Raw genomic sequence first — 21,443 nt, forward strand, 5'->3', positions numbered from 1 at the left:
TATATATTTTATAGCTGATGAGCTGATGTTTTCTTAGCTATTCCCAAAAAATCAAAATTAATCTTACTAATTTATAAGATTTTTAATCATAGGCAGCACGAAAGGCAAGCAGGTTATCTGTATAGCTATTTCAAGAACCACCAAGTTTTATCATCAGTTGTACCATATCTTCAACGCTTAAAGTAGTTGGGAATTTAACGGGCATCTGCAGATTCGACATTTTTTTCATAAAAAAATGATCACTTTATAGAATTAAGTTTCTTCATGGGTTACTTTTTTAATCTTTTTAATTGATAAAAGTTTATCATGTGCTCTTGAGTAATACCTGGTCCAAAGCTCTAGCATACATTTAATTTAATTTAGATGGAAATAGCCTTCCTTACTGTGTCCGTGTGTGTGTGTGTGTATGCGACTTTAGGGCTTCTGTTTTTTCATTTGGCCCTGCAATTAACATATTTGCACTGAAGCTGGCTAAAACCAATACGAGAAGTGCAGTCAAGTCAAGTCGAGGCTCTTATCTGAAAATCAACAGTTGTTATATTATGTGTTTCTGTTTTTTTTTTTTGTGGCTCTTACACAGTGAACCTCGAGGGGGCTAAGAAAAATAACAGAGTTGTAGGCGTGTCCGTGGCCCAGGCGGTGGCTGAAGTAAGAAATTTGCAACTGCAGAAGCCAAGTGCAGTGGCTGCCACTGGGATCTGGTCTGCTCCACCCACTTTTGCGCTAGCAGGGCGAACCGTTTTTGTGTAGTTTTTTTTCTCCTTTTTTGGGGTATCTAGCAGGGGATCTGAGTGGGCAGGCAGGCAGGCAGGCAGCTGTGTTAGCCTGGTTTAGCTGTGTTAGCCGGGTTAGCTGGGCTTAGCTGGGTTTGCATGCCAAAATAAACAAGTTGGTTCACTTGATTTACAACAGTCGCCACTTGGTTTGAACTGTTTTTTGTTTTAGGTATTTGGTATTCGGCAGTGTTCACTGCTAAAGTTTATGGGTTTCGTGTGTGGGCGTCAATTACCAGCTCATAAATTGCCCAAATGATTTGGTTACAAATTTTCACAGTTTCGTTTTTTTTTCTTCTGGTATTCTGTCTAATTGTTTATTAATCAACTCATTAATTAGTTGTGGAGTGTTTGTTGTTCTATTGATTTGCTGATTTGATGGCATTCCGCTTCGATAAATTTAATTAATTTCTCTTAAAAACCTTTCTATTTTTCTATTGCATTTTTGATTAGTTTCATTCGAATTTGAAACCAACTTGGACGTTATGAGTTTATGCTGGCAAAACCAATTCATGAATATAATTAAATGCATTCAAGCATTTTTAATTGTTTTTTGGCGCTAATTTAACATTGCTTACGCCCACCTACATCCATATCAAATAATATTAGAATTGCAAGGGGCGTGGCAATGGTAAAACATTATTTATGTATGTCGTTATGTGCACAATGTTTTTGTTGATTCGGTTTTGCTAGAAATCCCCTTGGGGCTATGGATTGAAATCACCAAATTCCTAATGAAAATACATGGTATGTACAAATGATTTCCGGAAACTAGAAAAGGAAAACTAAAATGAAAATTTACAAAAAGTGATTTATGAAATTAAGGATAAAGTGTGACACTGTAGGAGCATAGATACAGTGGTTCACAGCTTATTTGACCCATCTCACATTTCAAACTTTACAGCAAAATAACTTTTTTTCAAATGGTGATATTAACAAAAATTAAATGCAGTTAAGTTTGTTAATGTTTGAACTTAAGAACACAATCTTCATTTATTATATTTAATTTAAATTTTAAGATATGATCAACAAAAACTAAAAAAAAAGGAACAATTCTATGTCACAGCTTATTCGACCCAACCAATCTAAAAGGTCACTATTCTAGATTTAAGTGTTATTTTGAATATTTCAATATTTGATGTGGTTCCCCTTTTGTTCCAAAACTGCTTTTAGCCGGTTTGGGACTGATGCTACCAGTTTTTTAGTGGTTTCCGAACTAAATTTTCGATCACGTAGAGGTCTGGTGACTGCGTCGATGGTTTGATGAAGTGAACGCAATTCCAAATTAGCCAGGCTTGCATATTCATCTGGATAATTGCTGTAGGTAATGCTAGTAGAAATCATTGCCAAATTATATTTTATATCTTTTGGCTTGTGGCTTAAGCCTCTTAAGTAGTGATGGCAAATCAGAATCATTTATCGTTCTCATTGATGCAATTAGTCGCAGAATAGAAGAAAAATTAAAATAATTGATGATATTTTAATTCAGTCTAATTTTAAATATTTTTAATTTTTTGAAAGCCACAGCAATTAAAAAAGACATTAGAGAAAGAAAGAAATTTTGGTGCTTAATGTCTTTTCTTTTCTTTCTACTTCTGGTTAATTGGCTTCCTTTTTCAGTTGATTTGAAGACACTCTGTTTCTACGAATGTTTCTATTTAAAGAGTTAACCTTTAATTTGAGAAATATTATTAAACCTTTGTAGCAAGAGCTTAAGCCCATAAATCAAATTAAACTTCGCCAATTGTTGAAGCGTGTCTTTGGGGTTCATTTGCATTCTTATTAGTATTTCGTTATTTTTGTGTCCTTTATAACTGAAACTCAGAAAATATGATCTTGAAGCAAAGGTTCAAATATGTTGCATACCCTGAGGACATTATTTCAGCCATTAATCGATTAACGATTCAATTAATCGAAAGTTATTTTTCGGTAAAATTCAATCGTAAGCTTGACCAAAATATATCGATTACTGCGTATCACACGGTTTATTACTAGTTACATCTGCCTAGTAAGGTTTAAGGCCTAAAGGGAACATACAACTCAAAAATCGGAATAATAATAAACAAAATTTTAACAAAATGTAAAATAATTTTTCCTTTCTAAAAGTGAAACCAGAAAAAAAGAAATTTATTAAAGAAATTAAAACTTCCAGAATTTAAAATTTATAATTTCAAAACTTCATTGCATAAGTACGATTTTAAAAATTTGCCAAATATTTATATTACCAGTTGTTTGGTTTTTTTCAGAATATCAAAGATTCTTCTAGTAGATATGTCGATATACATGACCTCACTACTTAAGAGACTAAAATTATTCCCCAATTATTTGTTTCACATGCCAAAGGCAAAAGTTTAAATTTAATTTGTTTTTAAATTTTTTAGGTTTTTCGAATAATTTATTGGTACATGAGGTACATCTTATGGTACTTTTCTTTTGGAAAACACATTTGACATTTAATATTTGAAAGTTGCTTATCTTACGCAAAACAAGATTTTATAAGAGGGAAATGTAATGTGTTTCCTTCAAAATTATCTAATTTAATATTTGGTTTCTATGGGCGCAATAAATATAAATAGTTGTTCGATCTAAATACAACTTTTTGAAAATGATCCATTAACACGTCACGTTTGTCTTATAACAACTATACGAAATAAGTTTACCCTTCAAGTCTAATGTATTTAAATAGATTGATTTATTTTGATTTAAAAATGTTGTTGACATAAAATATAAAATATTTAGAACGAGAAATTATAATTCGATACATTTTAATGCGTATTTGAGTTTAAAATTGTTATTAAATGTCACTAAATGCAGTTCTCTGGAATCCTTTAGTAAAACATTTACTTGTCATCTTTATTTAGTTGGGGATCTGAAATAAATTAAAACATGAAAATATTTCAATTAACATAATTTGGTTATTTGTATAGAGAGATTGCTAACTTGCTTAGGTCGGCAATTAACTCATTTTTATTATTTTTTTTAAACAAGTTATACACAGCCACACACACGCAATAATTACTAGACATTTATATTAACTTTAATTGCAGAGGGGCAACAACAACAACAACAACAACAACAACAACAACAACATATGTATGTACGAAATCGAAATTGGTAGCAAACTATGTTTCGTATGGTAAAATGTGAAGCACTTCATGATTTATATGTGTAGCAGAGGCAGAGGCAGAGGCAGAGCCTCCTGGACAGCCATCACCAACAACAAGAAAAATCAACAAATCATTTTTCTGGCCAACGCTGACAGCTGCAATTTTTCACTGCCTACTACTACCACGAGGCCAGATGTAAGGAGGGGGCACTTGGGAGCAGAGAAGTCATGCAACATTTAACAGTAAAGTCCATGGAACTTTAAAGCATAAATATGCAATGCAAAAGCAACCCCTTCAAAATGCACATACACATACATGTTTAGGTGGGGGGAAGGGGAACACCCTGCTAAAACCAGCCTTAACTCACACTCTTGCACTCAAACTCAAATCCAAATCAATTAAATTCAATTAAAATCGAAAAACCACAAAACCAAATGCAGTCTCTTCTCAATAGGAGCATGGTAAGCTTAAGGTTACCTTATCGGCCAGATGCAAGACCATAACCCCCAAAGAGCTTAGCTGTCAATCTTACAGACGCAGGCACACTCACCCACACGCACACACACACACACACACACCATTTGGAACAAAACACGTCAAGGAAATTGACTTCTATACTCTAAACAATAGAAATATGCAAGGATATTTGCTGCTCCTAAGCCCCCTGAGAAGGAGTCAATGTCCTTCTGCTGAAACTCCTGCAAAATCAACAAGTCAACTGCCTGTCATTCAAATGTGATGGGTCAGGCCATTTAAGTTATGTTTCTCACTGTCCAATTGATAGCCCCCACTTGACCTTCTCAGCTCGAAGAACATTTAATGCAGATGCTGTGAATGCAATTGAAGTTCCTTTCCTTTCCCTTTTGGCTAGCCACAATTCAATTCAATTCTAATGCAGTAAACTGTAAATCCAAGGTTTATTTGCTTCCTATTACCGAAAGACGTCTTAATTAACTGGGGATTGAATAGAAATGCATATGCTTTTTGCTAAATCCTCTTCAATAAGCCTATTAATTGTGCAATTCTTGGAGTTTTGCAATTAAAACTATTTATTTGAAAACACAGAAGTATTTATACAATCGCACCATATTACTATGCACGCATAGGCTGAAATGGTATATTAAAGTCCCCAAAATGTATGTAACAGGCGGAAGAAACCTTTTTGGACCCCATAAAGTGCATATATTGCTTATCAGCAATCGAGTCGATCTAGCCATGTCCGTCTGTCCACCAGGTGAAACACCTAGCTCTCGGAGACTGTAAAAGCTAGAGCCACCAAATTTGGTCTATGTACGAACTCGTGTAGTATGTAAAGTGATCAAGTTTATTAAAAATTTATGCCACGCCCTCTCAGCCCCCGCAAGTTAAACCAAATTGTTTTTTTTTCAAAGAGAATTCTAGCTAGAAACATCAAATTTGGTATGTACGTATACTCACTTAGTCAACGGTTCGTATGTGTTAAAATTTTGATTGTAATTTGCATTTGAACAGAAATTTTTATAAACACATAAATGCACTTGTTATTTTAAATTAATATTTTTGTTTTACTGGTGCATGGTATTTCTAAGTCGGCGAGACGACTTACTTACTTTTTTTAATTTAATTTTTTAAATAACCCAAGCAAAAAGGAGAAAATTTTAAATTTCGAATTCGTTGTGTTTGCATTGAGAGTTTAGAAAATTTTAATCTGGACGACAAAGGGACAGACAGATGGTCATGTCTTAATCGACTGGGTTTTTAATATTGGTTATGTTTTATGATCTTGAATTTATCGTAATTTTGGTCAATAGAAGAAAACCTATAAATAAATATATCTAGTCCAACTTTTCGTCTATCTTTATAAATCAGGAAAATTTTTACCTCAAGCATTAAAACTGATTTGCTGGTTATAAGTACACTTATCTGTGAGTAACTGAGAAGGTCTATCCACCGTCCCGAATAATTCTCCAATATTCTGAGAGAGCTTTTCGGTCTCAGTACCAAGTCTTTCAATATGCACTACATTTGGTTCAAGTCACCAAGCAAAACTTTTTCTTCTTAAGTATGATTTTATTCAAGAACATAGTTATAATTAATTGTGGATTTATAAGTAAGGGGTTTCCACATTACAAAGGCTTCCTTCTAACATTAGCACACATACTTTTAGTTCTAACCATTTTTAGAACTTATATTATCGATAACTATACAACTGAATTTTAGTTCATTTAGGTTACTCACAAATATTTAGCTTATGCTTAAAATCAGATTCTACATATCTTAGAATACTTTACAATATTCGATGAAAAAGTACAAGACTTGTAACTTTTTTAAAATGAAAATTAATTCATGACCATATTAATCTGTCATAAAAACATTTGATACACTGTCATGTGCGGTTCTATGCCATTTATTGAATAATATTTGAAAAAGTTCCTTTTATTTTGACACCTTCCGCCAAGATCAAATTATCTGGATACTCCGCTTTTGACTTTTTGACTTCTTTTATTTCTTTGACTAAATATTGTTCGCAGAAGAAGAATCTGACTTTTTTTTTTTGATCAAACAACGCCCTAAAATAATTCCCTATCACAAAAGCAGTTTTTAAGATACAAATGCATTGTTAGTGTCTTTTTATAGTAAATATAGGAAATAAAAATTTAACAATAAGTAGCTGATTAGAAAGAGACAGTATTTTAGTTAATTACTTGCCAGTTACGAATTCGATTATAAATTAGATTTCATTACCGTTAAGGTAGAAGACCAATTCTTAGGAATGGCCATATAAATTATACAATCCTAAATATGTATTATAAGATTTCAATTGATACTATTTACACTCTCGTGTGATACGCGTTCCGTTTCTGTGTGTTTCTGTGTTTTCTCACTACTTTTGAGGGTATTTTGTAGTCGGCCACTCGAATTGGTTGTTTTTGTAGTTGGTGGCCTTAAATACTTGACATTCTTCTGTGCGAGTAAAATATTTTGCACACACTCAAATTTTGTGCATAAAATTTTACCTACGCCTCGAGCATCTCGCCTGACTTTTTTTCTCATTTCTCTCCTGCTTAATTAATTAAAAAACTTTTTTGCACCTTTTATTATGAATATTTTGTTCACTTTTTTTGGGTTGTAAAGAGTAAAAAAGAAATGTCTACAATTTTTATTTCGCACACACACAATTTTGGCTGTTTTTGAGAGTTTTTTCGTTCAGCTGGCAAATTAGCGTTCGGGTTAGAGAATGTTCGACATGCCTTGTTAAAATATTTGCAAATATTTAAATTGACATTTTTTTGTTATCAACTCCAGCGCTTTCAACGATGAATAGGTGTATTTATTTTATGTGCATATACATATATAGAATATGTGCCCGGGAGGTGTCTTTAAAATTTGTAGATGACTTTAAACTGCATTTCAGCCAGGCAAACTAATCAAAACAAATTCAATTAAACGACACGACATACGGGGAGATGGTCCAGTGGTCCGGTGCAGTCCACTTCAGTTCACTTTTACCCTGGTCTCCTCTCTCTCTCTCTTGTTTTCTTGACTCTGGTCAAGTAGTGTTGGGTAGAGGCGACTCCTTTTGGCTCTCGCTCTCTTATCTGGCAGCACAATCCATTAAAATTGCACATCGTTTACACCAAAAATCAATTCGCCAAAGCATTTAGGCATTACAAATGCCAAGGCAGCCACTGCCAGCCACAGCTCGATGCTCGACTTCAAGTCCGAGTACGAGTTCTCTCCTATGGGTCTCTTTGGGGGCTTCAAATTCAACGTTGATGCCCATAAATTTCAATGTTGCCTCTTGTTGTTGCTGTTGTTGTTGTTGTTGTTCTTGTTGTTGCTGGTGGCTACCAAGCGATAAACGTAGCCCCAGTTGGCATTGCTTTGAAATGTATCCGCCAGATATGGAGACTCGTACAAAAGCTGCATTTGTGGAGAGCCAGAAGGTTCGCATTGGTCGTCCCTCATCGTCATCGTCGTCTCTGTGTCGTGTGTCGTCTAGAGCGGAGCCTTAAGATATTCTGACCACAACTTCTATTGCCAATGAATAGAAGTTTACCAAATTGATGTGCCTGTGTTAATCTATCTGAATCTAAAATATTTCTGTAATGCATCAGAAAAAAATTATCTAGCACTCCTGCACTAACGAATCGGCTTAAAAGTTTGAGTAGAATTGTATGTGAACATGTTTTTATATCCCAATTCTTGATAGTTAAATTTGTGCTTTAGCTTAAATCTAAGGTAAGGCTGTATTTTGGTGTACTAGGAATCTTCAGTAAACCAATTAGACAGAATTCATTTTGAGAAAGTAAAAAGAATTTTGGTAAATCTGCAAATAATTGTACTATAAACTAAATAGAGTTGATATAGCACAAAGTTATTCAAATATCCAAAATATATTAATCTGCGGACTTAAATCATTTGAAATTGTCAAATTTAGATGCAAATTTATAGATATTTAGGCAATCACAAAATGCAAGTCTTTCATAATCAGATGGTTTCAAAAAAGTGTGGCTGCAAGTTCCACGTTTCGAAATACTCAAAATTGTCTAATTATTCAGGTAACCAAATTCGAAAAATCTGGACAACCGATAGAATTAAACCGAACTTAGATATTAAACAACGTAACTTAAATTAGATTATTGTTGATTTCTGAACCAAGCCTAATATTTCTCTCAAACCTTGCTAGAAAAAAGTGTGACTGTATATCGCAACGAATAAAATGCCCTAAAAAATCCAAATTTAAATAAAAACCTTTTACAGTCCGTCAAATTTATCCCATCACTAATGATAAAAAGGCTTTCCCCTACCACCTTCGCCTCGTGCACCATTCTATTGACAGGGTGTCAGTGTCACCCAAGTTGTTGGGCATCGTACGACAAATTATGTCTATCGGAAACAGAGAAAAAGGCAACCAGGCCGAATATCAACGAGAAATGTATTTGAGGATCGCTTTGGTCAGTGGCTGGTGGTGGCGTCTTTAGAGTTTGCCTCGTCTTATGGGTGTCAGTTTGTTAAGCGTTTTATTAGCGGCCACCGGGTGGAGAGCAAATACAATTTCGAGATTAAAACTTGAGTGAGGACCATGAATTATGGTGTGCATTAATGGGTACAAAAAAGTATGTAACATAGGACATGTCATTGGGACTTTCAATACTTTCAGTTAACTTGAATACAAATTATTTAAATTCAATTTAACAGAAATTAAACATTTTATTTATCATTTAGGCACATTACCTTTGCACTCATCACATACTTCACTTTTATTCACTTTCATCTCAAGCATGAGTATGTGAATATTTTTGACATTTATGAGTTGCCACCCCTCTCAACGAAATGTTTAGCAACAACAATAACAAATGTCAAATATGATTTACATAACAGGCAAATGCGTTAGATACCCATAAACGATAGCAATCTGAGGCATAAAAAAACGACCAGAAAAGGCTGAAAGCATCGACTTGAGATTACCCTGCTCAAGTAGACAAAAGTTATCCCCTTATTAAGCTCTGATGGAGGTATTTTATTGAGTGTTAGGTTCATTTCTACATTTCTACCTAAGTTTTCTGAAGGACTGTCTATCTTCTTACAATTATTAAAATTCTAATAATAAACTGTTTAGGATGAGCCACATTTAGTAGTTGTTCAATCAAAGAACATTTACTTGGTTATATAGATTTATAGAAGAGATATTGATTAAGATCAAAAACTAATCTAAGAGCGAAAACTAAATATTTCTCCTGTCTAATGCATAGATCCAGATCTGGAAGCAAACCCCTTTAAGCTCTTTGTAGATCTACAGGGTATGAAAATCACTCTTAACCCGCATAATTCACTTGATTTTCACTTACAATTCAGTGATTGTTGATTTTGGGGGGTGGTAGGGAAGGGAAAAGAAAGCATAACATTAGGTCTTATTACATTTGACATGTTGCGCCATATAGAAGGGCAAAAAAAAAAAATGAGGAAAACGGAAAAGCAGATGAACAAAAAGTTTTTCTTTTACTTCGTGTGTTGCTTTCGTGCCACTTTTATTTCATCCCTTACTACAAATCAAAAGATAAATTGTTTTTGTTCATGATTTATATATAAAAATATTTCTGCCGCCTCCCCCGTTTATCTTTGAGTTTCTTATCGCTGTCGCTGTGAACAGAAAACGCAACAAATATTAATATTGTTTGTATTTCATGTTCTCGTTTCGTTTTTTTTTTTCATTTCGTTTTCAATTTGGCAATGTCAGTCCAGAGGGAGCTCAAAGGAGGCGCAAGATGTCAAAAGTATGTAATATAAATTATTTGATTTCTCATTCTATCTCTCTCTCTCCATCTCTCTTTAAGAAACATAAAAATCAAATAAAAGTTTTCTTTACTTACATTTCGCTGGCTTCTTCCAAGAGTGTGTGGGGCCTGCGGCCATACGATTATCGTATTTCTTTTGAATGATAACATCCTTCGATTTAATGGTCGGCTTATTGCAGATCTCCTTGTCCGAGAAGTGATCTAGATATTCATCACGTCGACAGTAGATGCAAACACCATAGATATATTCCTCCTCGCAGATGGTGGCATTTGTGTTTCGTGCCCAATCCGCATTCCCGGCTACTCTATACAACTGCCCCAAATAGATGTGAGCCTTGGGTATGGCTGTGAAGGCAGTCGGTGATATAGTAGTTATAGGATTTTGTTCGAGATTCAATATCTGAAGATTCTTTAACTTATCGAAAAGTCCGCTGAAAGTAAAAAAGCAAATTTAATTACTCAAAAATAAGTGTTTCTTAAAGTCATTTTTTCCAAATATGTACTTGATTGACCCTATAACAGTCCTAGAAATTCTACGATTCTAATGTTAAGATTTGTAAGTATATGACTATAATCGAATTAACAAGCTTTTACTGATTTTATAAGTATACGGACAAATTCTACAGTTTTTATCATGCTCAAGACTTTTATTCAATCATGAATTTATAATATATGATTCGTTCAAAAGCTTTCAAGTTCAGTAAAATGTTAAAAAATTTCAAAATGATTTTTTCGTTTCTAGTAGACAATTATTTGAAAACGTCGAAAAACTACACTGGCGGTCATTAAAACCGCACCACTTGAAAATTTGATGTTTTTTGGAATCGTTCAAATAAAAATAAGAGAATAAGGTTCCTTTATTAATAATCAGACAATTTACTAGGAAAAAACCTTATTATATACTTCAACAAGGGAAACTTCCTTTATTTAATTGGAAACCCATCATGAGATTCCCATAAATTTCAAATTATTTGGCAGTGGTTGCCAGTGGTGCGTTTTTCATGACCGCCAGTGTATAGTTTCAAAACATTTATAGTTTAGTTTTTATCGAAATCAGCGGCCCTAAACTATCCAGAAAACAATATGAACACCTTGCAAGACAAGAAGTAATTAAAGACATATATAATATATGTAACTTGGATATTATGAGCTCTCCCCAGAAATTTAGAATAAATTTCTTAGACAATATTCTATATGTATAACATTTTCTTTAAGATGTGGTATCAAGCACTCTCTATTCTCTAAATAAGACTTCCTTACAGGATTATTTTGTAAAATTGAAAAATTTAAATATAATCGAGGAAGTAAACATTCATAGTTATACTAATTTTGGAAATGTCGATTACAAAACTAGGCTTTGAAACTAAGGTAAAAAATCTACTGAATCTTACTTTTTGCGAAATCTTAAAAATAACTGTTTGGCAAGAAAAACAAAACAAATTTTTAATGTGTCTTATCAATATGATAAGCATCTACAAAAATCTGCATATCTCCAAAAGTGAACAAAATGCAATACTAAATTTGGAATTTTAATTGACTCTCAATCGAATGTTGAACCTAAGCCAAAAACTTGTGGTTTATATTAGTTTTGATAGATCTACTTTTCTTTAAAGAGTTTATACATCTTTATGTAATATTGAAGAGTCTAGCGAAAAAGTCTCAAATATTTGCCTAGTCGAAAATTTTTTTTTGTTTAAATGCATCATTAGAAAAAAACGGCAAAACTAAGTTGACCAAATTTACATCATTCGAATACATACCGGAAATTAACAAGGTCATAAATTCGTGACCACCACTGTACAATTAACATAGTCACAAATCAATTTTTAGTAGATTTATAACTTTTAAAAGTTAATTTAACAATTTCAAAGAAATTTCAGACCAAACATGAGTTTCTAAGACGCAATTAATTTGAATACGTTCCACTTACCTCTGAATGCGATCCAAATTGTTGTAGGCCAAGTGTATTTCCAAGAGCATGGGACTATGATGGAACAATTGATCCGGCAGACGGGCTATATTATTGCGTTCCAATTTCAGGGTCAAGAGCTTCTGCTGGGCCTTAAGGAACTCGCGACCCAAATAACTGATATTACTACGAATGCTTAGGTAGGCCAATTCATGGGATTTCCAAAACATTTCAGCTGGTATGTTATCGCCGCACTGAAAGAGTTCAAAGGACTGCAGCTCTGGCATGTGCCACAGTTCTTGAGAGGCAAAGGTGGACATTTCCACACTGCTGTTCTTCACATCACAATGGATGGTTAGATGTCTCAATTTCGTTTGCTTCGAGAATATTTCACTGGCCACTTTGTGCATATTTCGCACCACAATATTTAATTTGGTTAACTTGGTCAGGGGATAGAGTATAGTGCCCGGAAGATCGCCGCTACCCTGCATACTCAGATCCTTTAATTCCGAGAGATTTTCAAAGTAATTCGCTGGCAGGGCAGACTTGAACCCCAAAATGGTTAATTTCTTCAAACCTGGCTGATTGGTATAACGCTGTTGCAAGACATCGCCCTTGTCGCTCTTCTTAAAGTCGAAGAAGTTGTTAATCTCCAGTTCTGTGTAGTTGGTGATGCCCAGAGTAGTGATCAGTTCTTTGACACTCCGGGCATTGGGCAGGGCGCAATTGTTGATGGACAACTTGCTGATTTTGCCCACTTGAAGTGGTGGTATATAGCCAAAGCCGCGTACATCAAAGACATTGCAATTAATGCTGTACAACTCTTTGGCATCACTATTCAATTGGATTTTCTCGCACTTGATTTCACCATCTTGACACTCGCACAGATTCCGATCCTTGATCAGAGCCTCGCATCCCGCTTTGGTCACATACGTCGAAGTGTGATTCTGTTGCCGTGTCGACAGAGGACAAAGCGCGAACAGGAATAGCCAGAGAAACAGCATCCTGATCCTGAGATTCCCGAATACCAACTGAATGCTGCAGGCAGAGAAGAAAAAATGAGAAATTATTTGACAGTTTCACTTATCCTTTTTGCACTAGTTTCAGGTAGCCACCACCCATTCACACCCAGAAGGCGGCCATTTTCTTTGCTCACAGGTAAAACTCTTTTGGCCAAGTCGCTTGGCTTCACTTTTAATGGCCCGTAATTTACAGCGCAACTCTGCTCGATTTCTGCATAATATTAAACCATTTTGGAATTTTGTTGTAAAAAAAAGAAAAAAGCAAAAGCAAAAACATCTACAAAATGACTTAAATTGCCATTTGCCATGGCGTAGAGGGAACCAGAGGATTCTCGGGGATCCTCATGATGTGAGATGATCTGCGCCAGCAGCCAAAAGCCGCCTCGCCTGATAACAGTTGAAAATGCGCAACTTTACATACGAAATCATTGCTCAAAGCGGAGAGAAACATGAAGAAGTGCACTGAGACAACCTTCAGGCACACACACACTCACACATACACACGCATCCAGTCAGCCAGTTGCCATGATGCAGGCCACTAGCACAGTGGGATGGAATTAGTAAAAAAAAAGTGTTCAAAATCTTTTCAATAATGGCATGTCATGTAAATTTCACATAAATTGATTGTGGATCTTAATTTTGAAGAGAAAATTTGACAATTATGGAGGAAATTACTTTCGAATATCGAATTGCACTACCTATCGTAATATTTTTAGTTGAGTAATTTTGTTTTGTCATAAGTTATGAGTTGTGATATCAGAACATGTTAAATAGGAGTTCATTTTTTACCTATATTTATCGTTAATATGAAATCATTATTGAATAATTCGAAACCGTTCTGAAGCTGCGTGAGTTTTTAATTGGTTTTCATATCAGTTAACAAACATAGTTTTTTGTTTGAAAATTTATTTAATTATTTTCCAAATGAGTTTAAGAATGCTCAGAGTTAATGATTTTTATAAAATATTGATGTGCTTCTTGAGGTACTCTTAAGTCTTAGAGTGTTAAAGATTTTAATTAGTATCGGAAAACTTTTAAAATTTTATAAATGCGAAGAAAAGTTCAATATCTCTTTAAAATTATTTTTGGAAAATATCAGATTTAAATAATTCGAAACCGTTCTTAAGCTTCATGAGTTTTTAATTGATTTTCATACAATTTAACAAACATATTTTAATATTTTGAAAATTTTAAAAATTATTTTCCGAATGAGTTTAAAAAATTTTCAGTGTTAATGATTTTTATAAAATATCGATGAGTTTCTTGAGGATTGACTAGAAGACTTTAGAGTATGAAGTTTAAAAGATTTTAATCAGTATTGGAAAACATTTAAAATTTCATAAATATTGAACTTTATCTCCTTAAAATTATTTTTGCAAAATATTGCTTGATAAATTATAATTTGGTAATAATTATTACTCATTTCATATTAAAAGTTTTGTTTTTATATATTTTTAAATAACTTAAAATCTGTTATTTTCGCTTTAAATTATTAGGTAGTAAAATTTACATATTTAAATTTTTTTATTTTTAGTTTTAGAGTCTACAAATCTTAAAGAATATGCGCCATATTTGATATAAACCCATCTATGGATATTAAACTTTATCAATTCGAAAATGTTTCTGTAAGACAAATTAGATCTAAAAAATCTTTAATTTTTTATTATATCAATTTTTCTGTTATAGATTTTTATAAGTTAACTAGTATTAACTTACTAACTTCTGCTCTATAACTTAACTAGTATTCCTAACTAACTACTACTATACTAAGATGCTAAGTAATGGTTTAACCCACAGTGCATTGTCCTGTTCCTAGCTGGAGTTCAATGCTATCATCGGGTTTGAACAACCTCCACAATCAAAAGTCCGCATGGTGGCGGGAACTCAGACTGAGACTTATTCGCTGAATCTGAAGAGCTTGAATCTGGGCAATGGCTGATGCAGATGATGCTTGCATTTCATACAAATTACATTTCATTCTGGTTTTCAGTTTCATTACAAATGCAAAAATGCAAAATGGCAAGACCGGCCATTAACTCAACCCAACTGAAATCGACTTAAAGTCTCTACACAGAGTCAGACTTGGAAGTTGGAGTCGCGAGTTGGGAGTCTGTCTGTTGATCGATGATCATCTTGCTGGTGCTGGCTGTGGCGATGATCAAGTTTTTTTTTGTTTTGTGTATCGTTTGGGGCGAACATGCGTAAGTGGTTATTCCTCAATCACCTGCCCCGCTTTGCTCTGCTCCCCCTCCCGCTCTTCAGCATAAGACATACGCAGTAGTTGCACATTCACAGATTGGGGCCAATGCACATTTGAATTTGTCGGCCGCCAGCCAAACGATCGACAACCAATCAGCCAGTCCCAGAGTCCCAGTCCCAGTCTCAGTCCCAGTCAGATCCAAAACCATGGCTGCTGCTGTTGCTGCTGCGGCTGCTGGCGGTGGCAAACATTTCATTTTTCACGATTCGCCGTCTCGTATTCCCAAGAGCTAAATCAATAAATTACGTGACAGGCATGCAGAAAACCTGATGCCTTCCAACTTGGACTCGGACTGCGACTCTGACTGAGACTGGGACTGGGAGTGGGACTGATCGCCGTTTGCATTTTGCTTCGTTTTGATTGAATCAATCAAAAAATTGTTGCTAAAATAAAACATGCCTCGATCATATGTATGTATGCCCACTATATTATGTTCATATATATCGTTTGCAGATCTTCTGGCGCAGCCATAACATATAAATTATGATTATGGCTTCAAGATCATTTCATTCCATAACATCTTCTCTCCCCATTTGCCATTTCCATCTCCATCTTAATCTATCTATCTCTGTCTGCCTCTATCTCTCTACCTCTTTCTTGGTCTTTTGCTTGGCATTAAATTTGATTGGTTTTCATTTGTTTTGAGCAGGAAATGCTCAATAAAGTAGTTCTTGACTCTATTTAATTAACTTTGACAAATTGAAAACTCTTCTACAGGATGAATTTCTGATGTATTTTAAAATATAATCAAATTATAAACTAAATAGAAAAAGAGCAAACAAGTAGCTATAGCCACTCTTTCAATTAATAATAAATAATTTGCTTGGCGCACAAACTTTTTGCGACAAGGCTAATCCAAAAGGCAAAGAAAATCCCAGGATGAAGAAGCCCCTTTTGGAGATGAAGCCAGCCAACCAAGACGAGTGGAGCCACAGCAGGAAAACTTCACATTGATTTTTGATTTGCTTGCCAGTGGCAAAAATAAATCGCCTTAGGCTAAAAACTTTTCCTTGCTTTTTCCCGAACACAACAAAAGAAAAAGCATTTACCATTAAATACAAAAGGAGTTTCTTGAACTTGGCAAATAAATGGTCATAATCCTGCTGCAATATACTCACATCATGGCCTATGCACAGGGGCGGATCAAGATGTTTAAGTCAGGATTTACAATTATTGCCAATATAGTTGAAGCTCAAATTCAAAAACAAAGATATTTTAACTAATCAAAAGCATTTAATAATGATTCTATACCATTCCTAAGAAGTAACAAAGTTAAAAAGAAGTTTTTGTTTTACACTTTTTAGTTTTTGGGCGTCTACCGCAGTTGCCCCGGCCCTGTGGCTTCTATGTAGACTTAGAATAAGGTAGTTCAGGATATGTCTGGACATTCTGTCTGGAGTGGTTTTTGGGGGCGTGTTTTATGCATTTCCAGCATTTGATTTATATGGTCATATGCAAATTTTTGACGCTGTTATGGAATAATAAAAATTAAGTTGTACGAAGTTGTTTCTTGCCAGAACTCTTCCTGCCTCATTTCTTTCTTGCCGAACCCCCATAATAATTCGCTTAAAATTCATTTACTCACGTTTTTCTCTCCCCTTCAGCTACCCTCGCCTTCCCAACTCCTTGCTTTGGGCCAGAGAAATAAAAACATAGTCTAGCTTAAGGCGTCCACGCCCCGTCATCTTTATACTTCCATCCCCAACTCTCTTTCTCTTTTCGACAACTCTTTGGGCCGCAGGGCATAACCCGCTCCCCTTTTCCATTTTTTGCTCTGCTCGTCAAATAGATGCATGAAATTTAATACATTTCCGGACAAATGATGAATGGAATCGTCATCATCATCAACATTGGCCTTCTTTTTGGCATTGTTGTTAGTTCTCTGTTTGCGCCTATTTATTTATTTTAATTAAAAGAGACACGTGTTGCTGTTTTCTTGTTTTCTTTTTGCCACGGCAACGCAATTCTCAATCATAAGAAAATTATTTTAGAAATGTCTGGGTGCGGTTGCCTTCCCTTTTAATGTTGGAGGGGGTGGGAACGGGTTGTGGCAAGTGTAATTCTTTGGTAAAGTGAAAAACTGTATCGATGGCAACATTGAATGAATCTAATATGACATACTTTTGTGTGTGCATTAGACATACATATATTCTTATGTTTTCATGAACTTTTATAATGTTGTCAAAAAGAATATTCCTATAATAAGATCGAGAAGTATCATACATCAATGTCAAAGAAATTACCAAATCAAAAGCTGGTAAACTTCATATTCTATTTTGATACCTTCTTTGAAAGAACTACAAGTTGATCTACATGTTGTAGTTCTATGCAAGATTTCAATAAATAAAAAATATCAAAAAAGATAACTTCGGCTGTGCCGAAGTTTATATACCCTTGCAGTCCTTGGACAGACGAACATGGATATATCGACCCAGCTTCTCATGCTGATCAAGAATATATACTTTATGGGGTCGGAAACGTCTCCTTCTGTGCGTTACAAACATCTGACCAATTTTACCTTACCTACCTTCTGCAAGGGTATAAAAAGTTATTTTAAATGCAGTTTGGTCTAAAAGAAAGAGTATACAGAATAGATTTTTAAAATAAATCGTAATTTTAACAGCCAATGTGACGATGGCCAAACTTCAACAGATATATAAGGTACTTAAATTACAATTGATAAGCCGCAAGTACTGTTTTTATACTAACGAAATGATTTGTCATAGATGGCCATTCTTAGTATTAACTTAATGTCTAATCCGGACCAAAGATGGATGCATATGAACCTCTCAATTGCTGTAGTAGCTAAATTAGTAGTACTTTTATAGCTATTAAAGCTTATAAAGAGCAACTACCGATGTGTGGATACTGATACCATTATAATCAGGGTTCGTTCCTTAGAACAAAAATTAGGTCTTAAATCTCATGGTGAATAGGTTTCCTTTACGTTTTTTTAAGGGTTCTTTGAAGCTTGTCTTATGATTTCCATTAGGTTTCCCCAAAGTTTTTTCTAAGTTTCCTTAGGGGTTCCGGAACTATACTTTGTGGTTTCCTCAAGGATATTTAAGACTCTTACGTCGCTTAAACATTGTTTAAGGATTAAGAATTCTTCATATGTATTTGAGATTAGTAGGTATACGTTATGGGACAACATAACTTAATTAATCATTCGATTAACTTATGAGCTCAATCTATGACAATGAAAGGCTAAAATGCAAAGATTTATGCGGTTAGCTTTCCAATTAATTAACGAGTTGAGGAACATGGACAGATTGGTGATCGATGGTGATCAAAAATATACTTACATTTATACTCTCTGGTTCCAAAAATGAAATGGCTTATATAACATCAATTGTTTTGTTTTGCTTTAATGCGGAAGTAAACATAAAAACTAACTACTTCTATAATTGCTTTTGTGTGAAAATAGAAACTGATTCAAGATTTTTTAAAGACTTGAAAGACTTAAGGCATATTTGAAAGTGACCCAAAGAAGGCCAAATTTGAATTTCTATGGTTGTTAGAGTTTTGAATGTCTACAAAATTATGCATGGCCTCTTTGGTGGAAGAATTTTCTTAGCCCACATAATCGTATTGTTGGATTCCCTTAGCCTTATGAATTTTCTCATCGGTTTTGTCCTTCTGTTCTGCTTTTGATGCTTCCCCACTTCTTCTACACTTTCTGCAATTGGCAAGCCACACAAAATGGGGCGTGACTGGATCATGTACATAGCTTTAACCTGCAAATTTTGCATGGCCAAAGTGAGTCAGTTGGAAGAGTCAGATGGAGCACGAGCAGAACCAAAATACAGAGAGCACACAGTATGATGCCCTTGGGTGATCTATGCAAAAGAAAAGAGCCAGCAAGCATCTTCTCTGCAGTTTCAGTTAACCAAAGATCGTGGCCCAAAGGTGACTATGCAAAATGGGAAAAGGTGGAGAAAAACAAAATATGAAAGGTAGCCAGCCAGTAGCCGGTAGCCGACTAGTCATCAAAACTAGGAAATTAGCATAGACAGGCTAAGTTGCTGCCGTTTCGCCATTCGCCATTCGCCATTTCTGAGCCAATGGCCCAAAGTGCGTAGAAAATCATGAAAATGGCTACTGAAGTAAAGCCGGCCAAAAGAATGAGTGACGAAGAGGCAACCGAGGGGAAGGTGTATGATGGAGTGCTTCAGTTTTCAGCCAACGGCATTAATTTCATACAATTAATGAAAATTACATGAAATTATGAGTGGAACATTGAAATTCCTTGTGAACATCACCCAGGACAACAATCATACTGTCCCTCATTCTCATATCCCTCACTCTCCTCTGGTCTGGCATCTCAACTATAGCTCTCTATGAGGATGGTTCAGCTTGGGTGGCTTTTTTGCGTTTTGTCTAAATGAAAGAAAATTAAATTTTTCACTCTCTAGCTTAATTGAAACATTAGCCAAAGCAACACAAAACAACAGCAACAACAAAAAAAAAACACAAACATTTTCATTTTCATGTTCATTTACATTCAAATTAACTCGTAATGAAAACGAGTCGAGAAACTTTGACTTTGACTCTGACTGCGTCTATGACTGGGATGCTGACTCTATGCGGGGGGTTGTGGCATTTAATTAGTTATTCTGATTGTTGTTGTTGTTGGTGTTGCTAGTCATTTCCTTCTGGCATAGCCATTTGAACTTTTGGTTTATGATTCTGTTTGTTTTGACACTCATTTAATGCCCATTTATACGGTTTGTTAGCAGTTGAAACTAACGTGAATGCTTAATGAGACAATCACAGTCACCCTCAGTCCACCCACCACCCACCACCCATCACCCATTGGGCCAACTTATATAAAAGTCTATTAAATTAAAGGCGAAACTGTTTAAGTGCTAAGAGTTTCAATTAACTTTTATTGACTTGTATCCATTGGATACTTGGATCTATTATATCAGTAGAATGTAGAGTGACGCAGGCATTCGCAAAGGTTTGAATACTTTGGACAGTGCCGCATTAGTCAGGATTGGAATATGATAAGATCCCCGCTCCTTGAGGATCCCCTGCTATCATAGAGCTGTTAAAAGATATTTGTTCACTGAATATTTTATTTGAATTATCTTTATATAGTTAAACTCAATTCTAAGCAAATTAGGTAAATTGACAAAAATGTAATTTAAGGAATTTGGAAAATTTTTTAAAACTGTTTCGTTTGTAAGATTATCATGTTTTAACCGCTTTTCAGTAATATCACATTTTAATGCATTTAAAAACTATTTTAAACTTAAATTTTCAATTTAAATTCAAATCACACTTATTAACAAGTTATCTCTTTTACCTCATTAAATCCAAAAAAAATTTTTTTGTACTTTCTGATAGATACATGTTTTAAGAACGTACCTGCTAATTTTTATGTCAAAATATTAAAAATGTTCAATTTCATGGGCTGTTCAATGGAGCGATGTCAAATGCGCTGTGCTGCAGCGGAAAAACTTTGATGGAATATTTCTGAAAACAAAGTTTTTCGAACTGACGAAAGTTCTGGTAAGCGTACATTGAGCAATCACCTTGAAATTTTTTTTTCACATATTCTCAGAAGGTGTCCTCTAAAAGTAGACTAGAATCATTGAAAATTGTTCGTTGAAAAATAATATGTAGAAAAAAAAACCTAAACGATTATTTTCACAATGTCATAACTTTTTTATTTTTCAACTTGTCTTTTTGATTCTAGTCTACTTTATGCACTATAGTGTCTAGACTAAGAAAATATTTTCATTTTTTCATTTCACCATCCGAAACCCCGCTTAATTATCCTCAATTTCATGAAGCAATAATTATTTCAATCTTCATTTAAATATCCAGAACTAAATTTTTTAAATTAAAAGTTCTAAATTAGGATCAAAACTAATTTTTTTAAATTTCCAGAGTCTCAAGTCTGATTGCTATTAAACTGAGAAAGAACTTTTTGAAATCGGTAAAATGTACATATGTCTAAAAACACTAAGAAAAGTTATCATCCTTGCAAATTCTTTTTTGACCAATTTTGATTCATGTTCTAACTTTCACATTGTAAAGTAAGCTTCGAAATTACATTATGACTCCGAAAACTTGTAATTATGTT

General features: G+C 34.5%; 1 protein-coding gene across 3 annotated transcripts in view; it reads right to left on the minus strand.

The window, feature by feature from the left end:
• Positions 1–3,441: 3,441 nt before the first annotated feature.
• Positions 3,442–21,443, minus strand: part of LOC6643784 — a 90,695-nt gene continuing 72,693 nt past the window's right edge. For all 3 annotated transcript variants that reach the window (XM_002066833.4, XM_047010771.1, XM_023176793.2), the window contains exons 3-5: positions 12,089–13,105; positions 10,234–10,589; positions 3,442–3,642 (exon numbers count right to left, since the gene is read on the minus strand). In XM_002066833.4, coding sequence (XP_002066869.2) covers positions 3,614–3,642; positions 10,234–10,589; positions 12,089–13,071 — 1,368 coding nt within the window. In that variant the 5' untranslated portion in view covers positions 13,072–13,105 and the 3' untranslated portion in view covers positions 3,442–3,613. The remainder of the gene's footprint in view (positions 3,643–10,233; positions 10,590–12,088; positions 13,106–21,443) is intronic.

The sequence above is a fragment of the Drosophila willistoni genome (assembly GCF_018902025.1).
Source record: "Drosophila willistoni isolate 14030-0811.24 chromosome 2R unlocalized genomic scaffold, UCI_dwil_1.1 Seg167, whole genome shotgun sequence".
In the NCBI taxonomy this organism is placed as follows: Eukaryota; Metazoa; Arthropoda; class Insecta; order Diptera; family Drosophilidae; genus Drosophila; species Drosophila willistoni.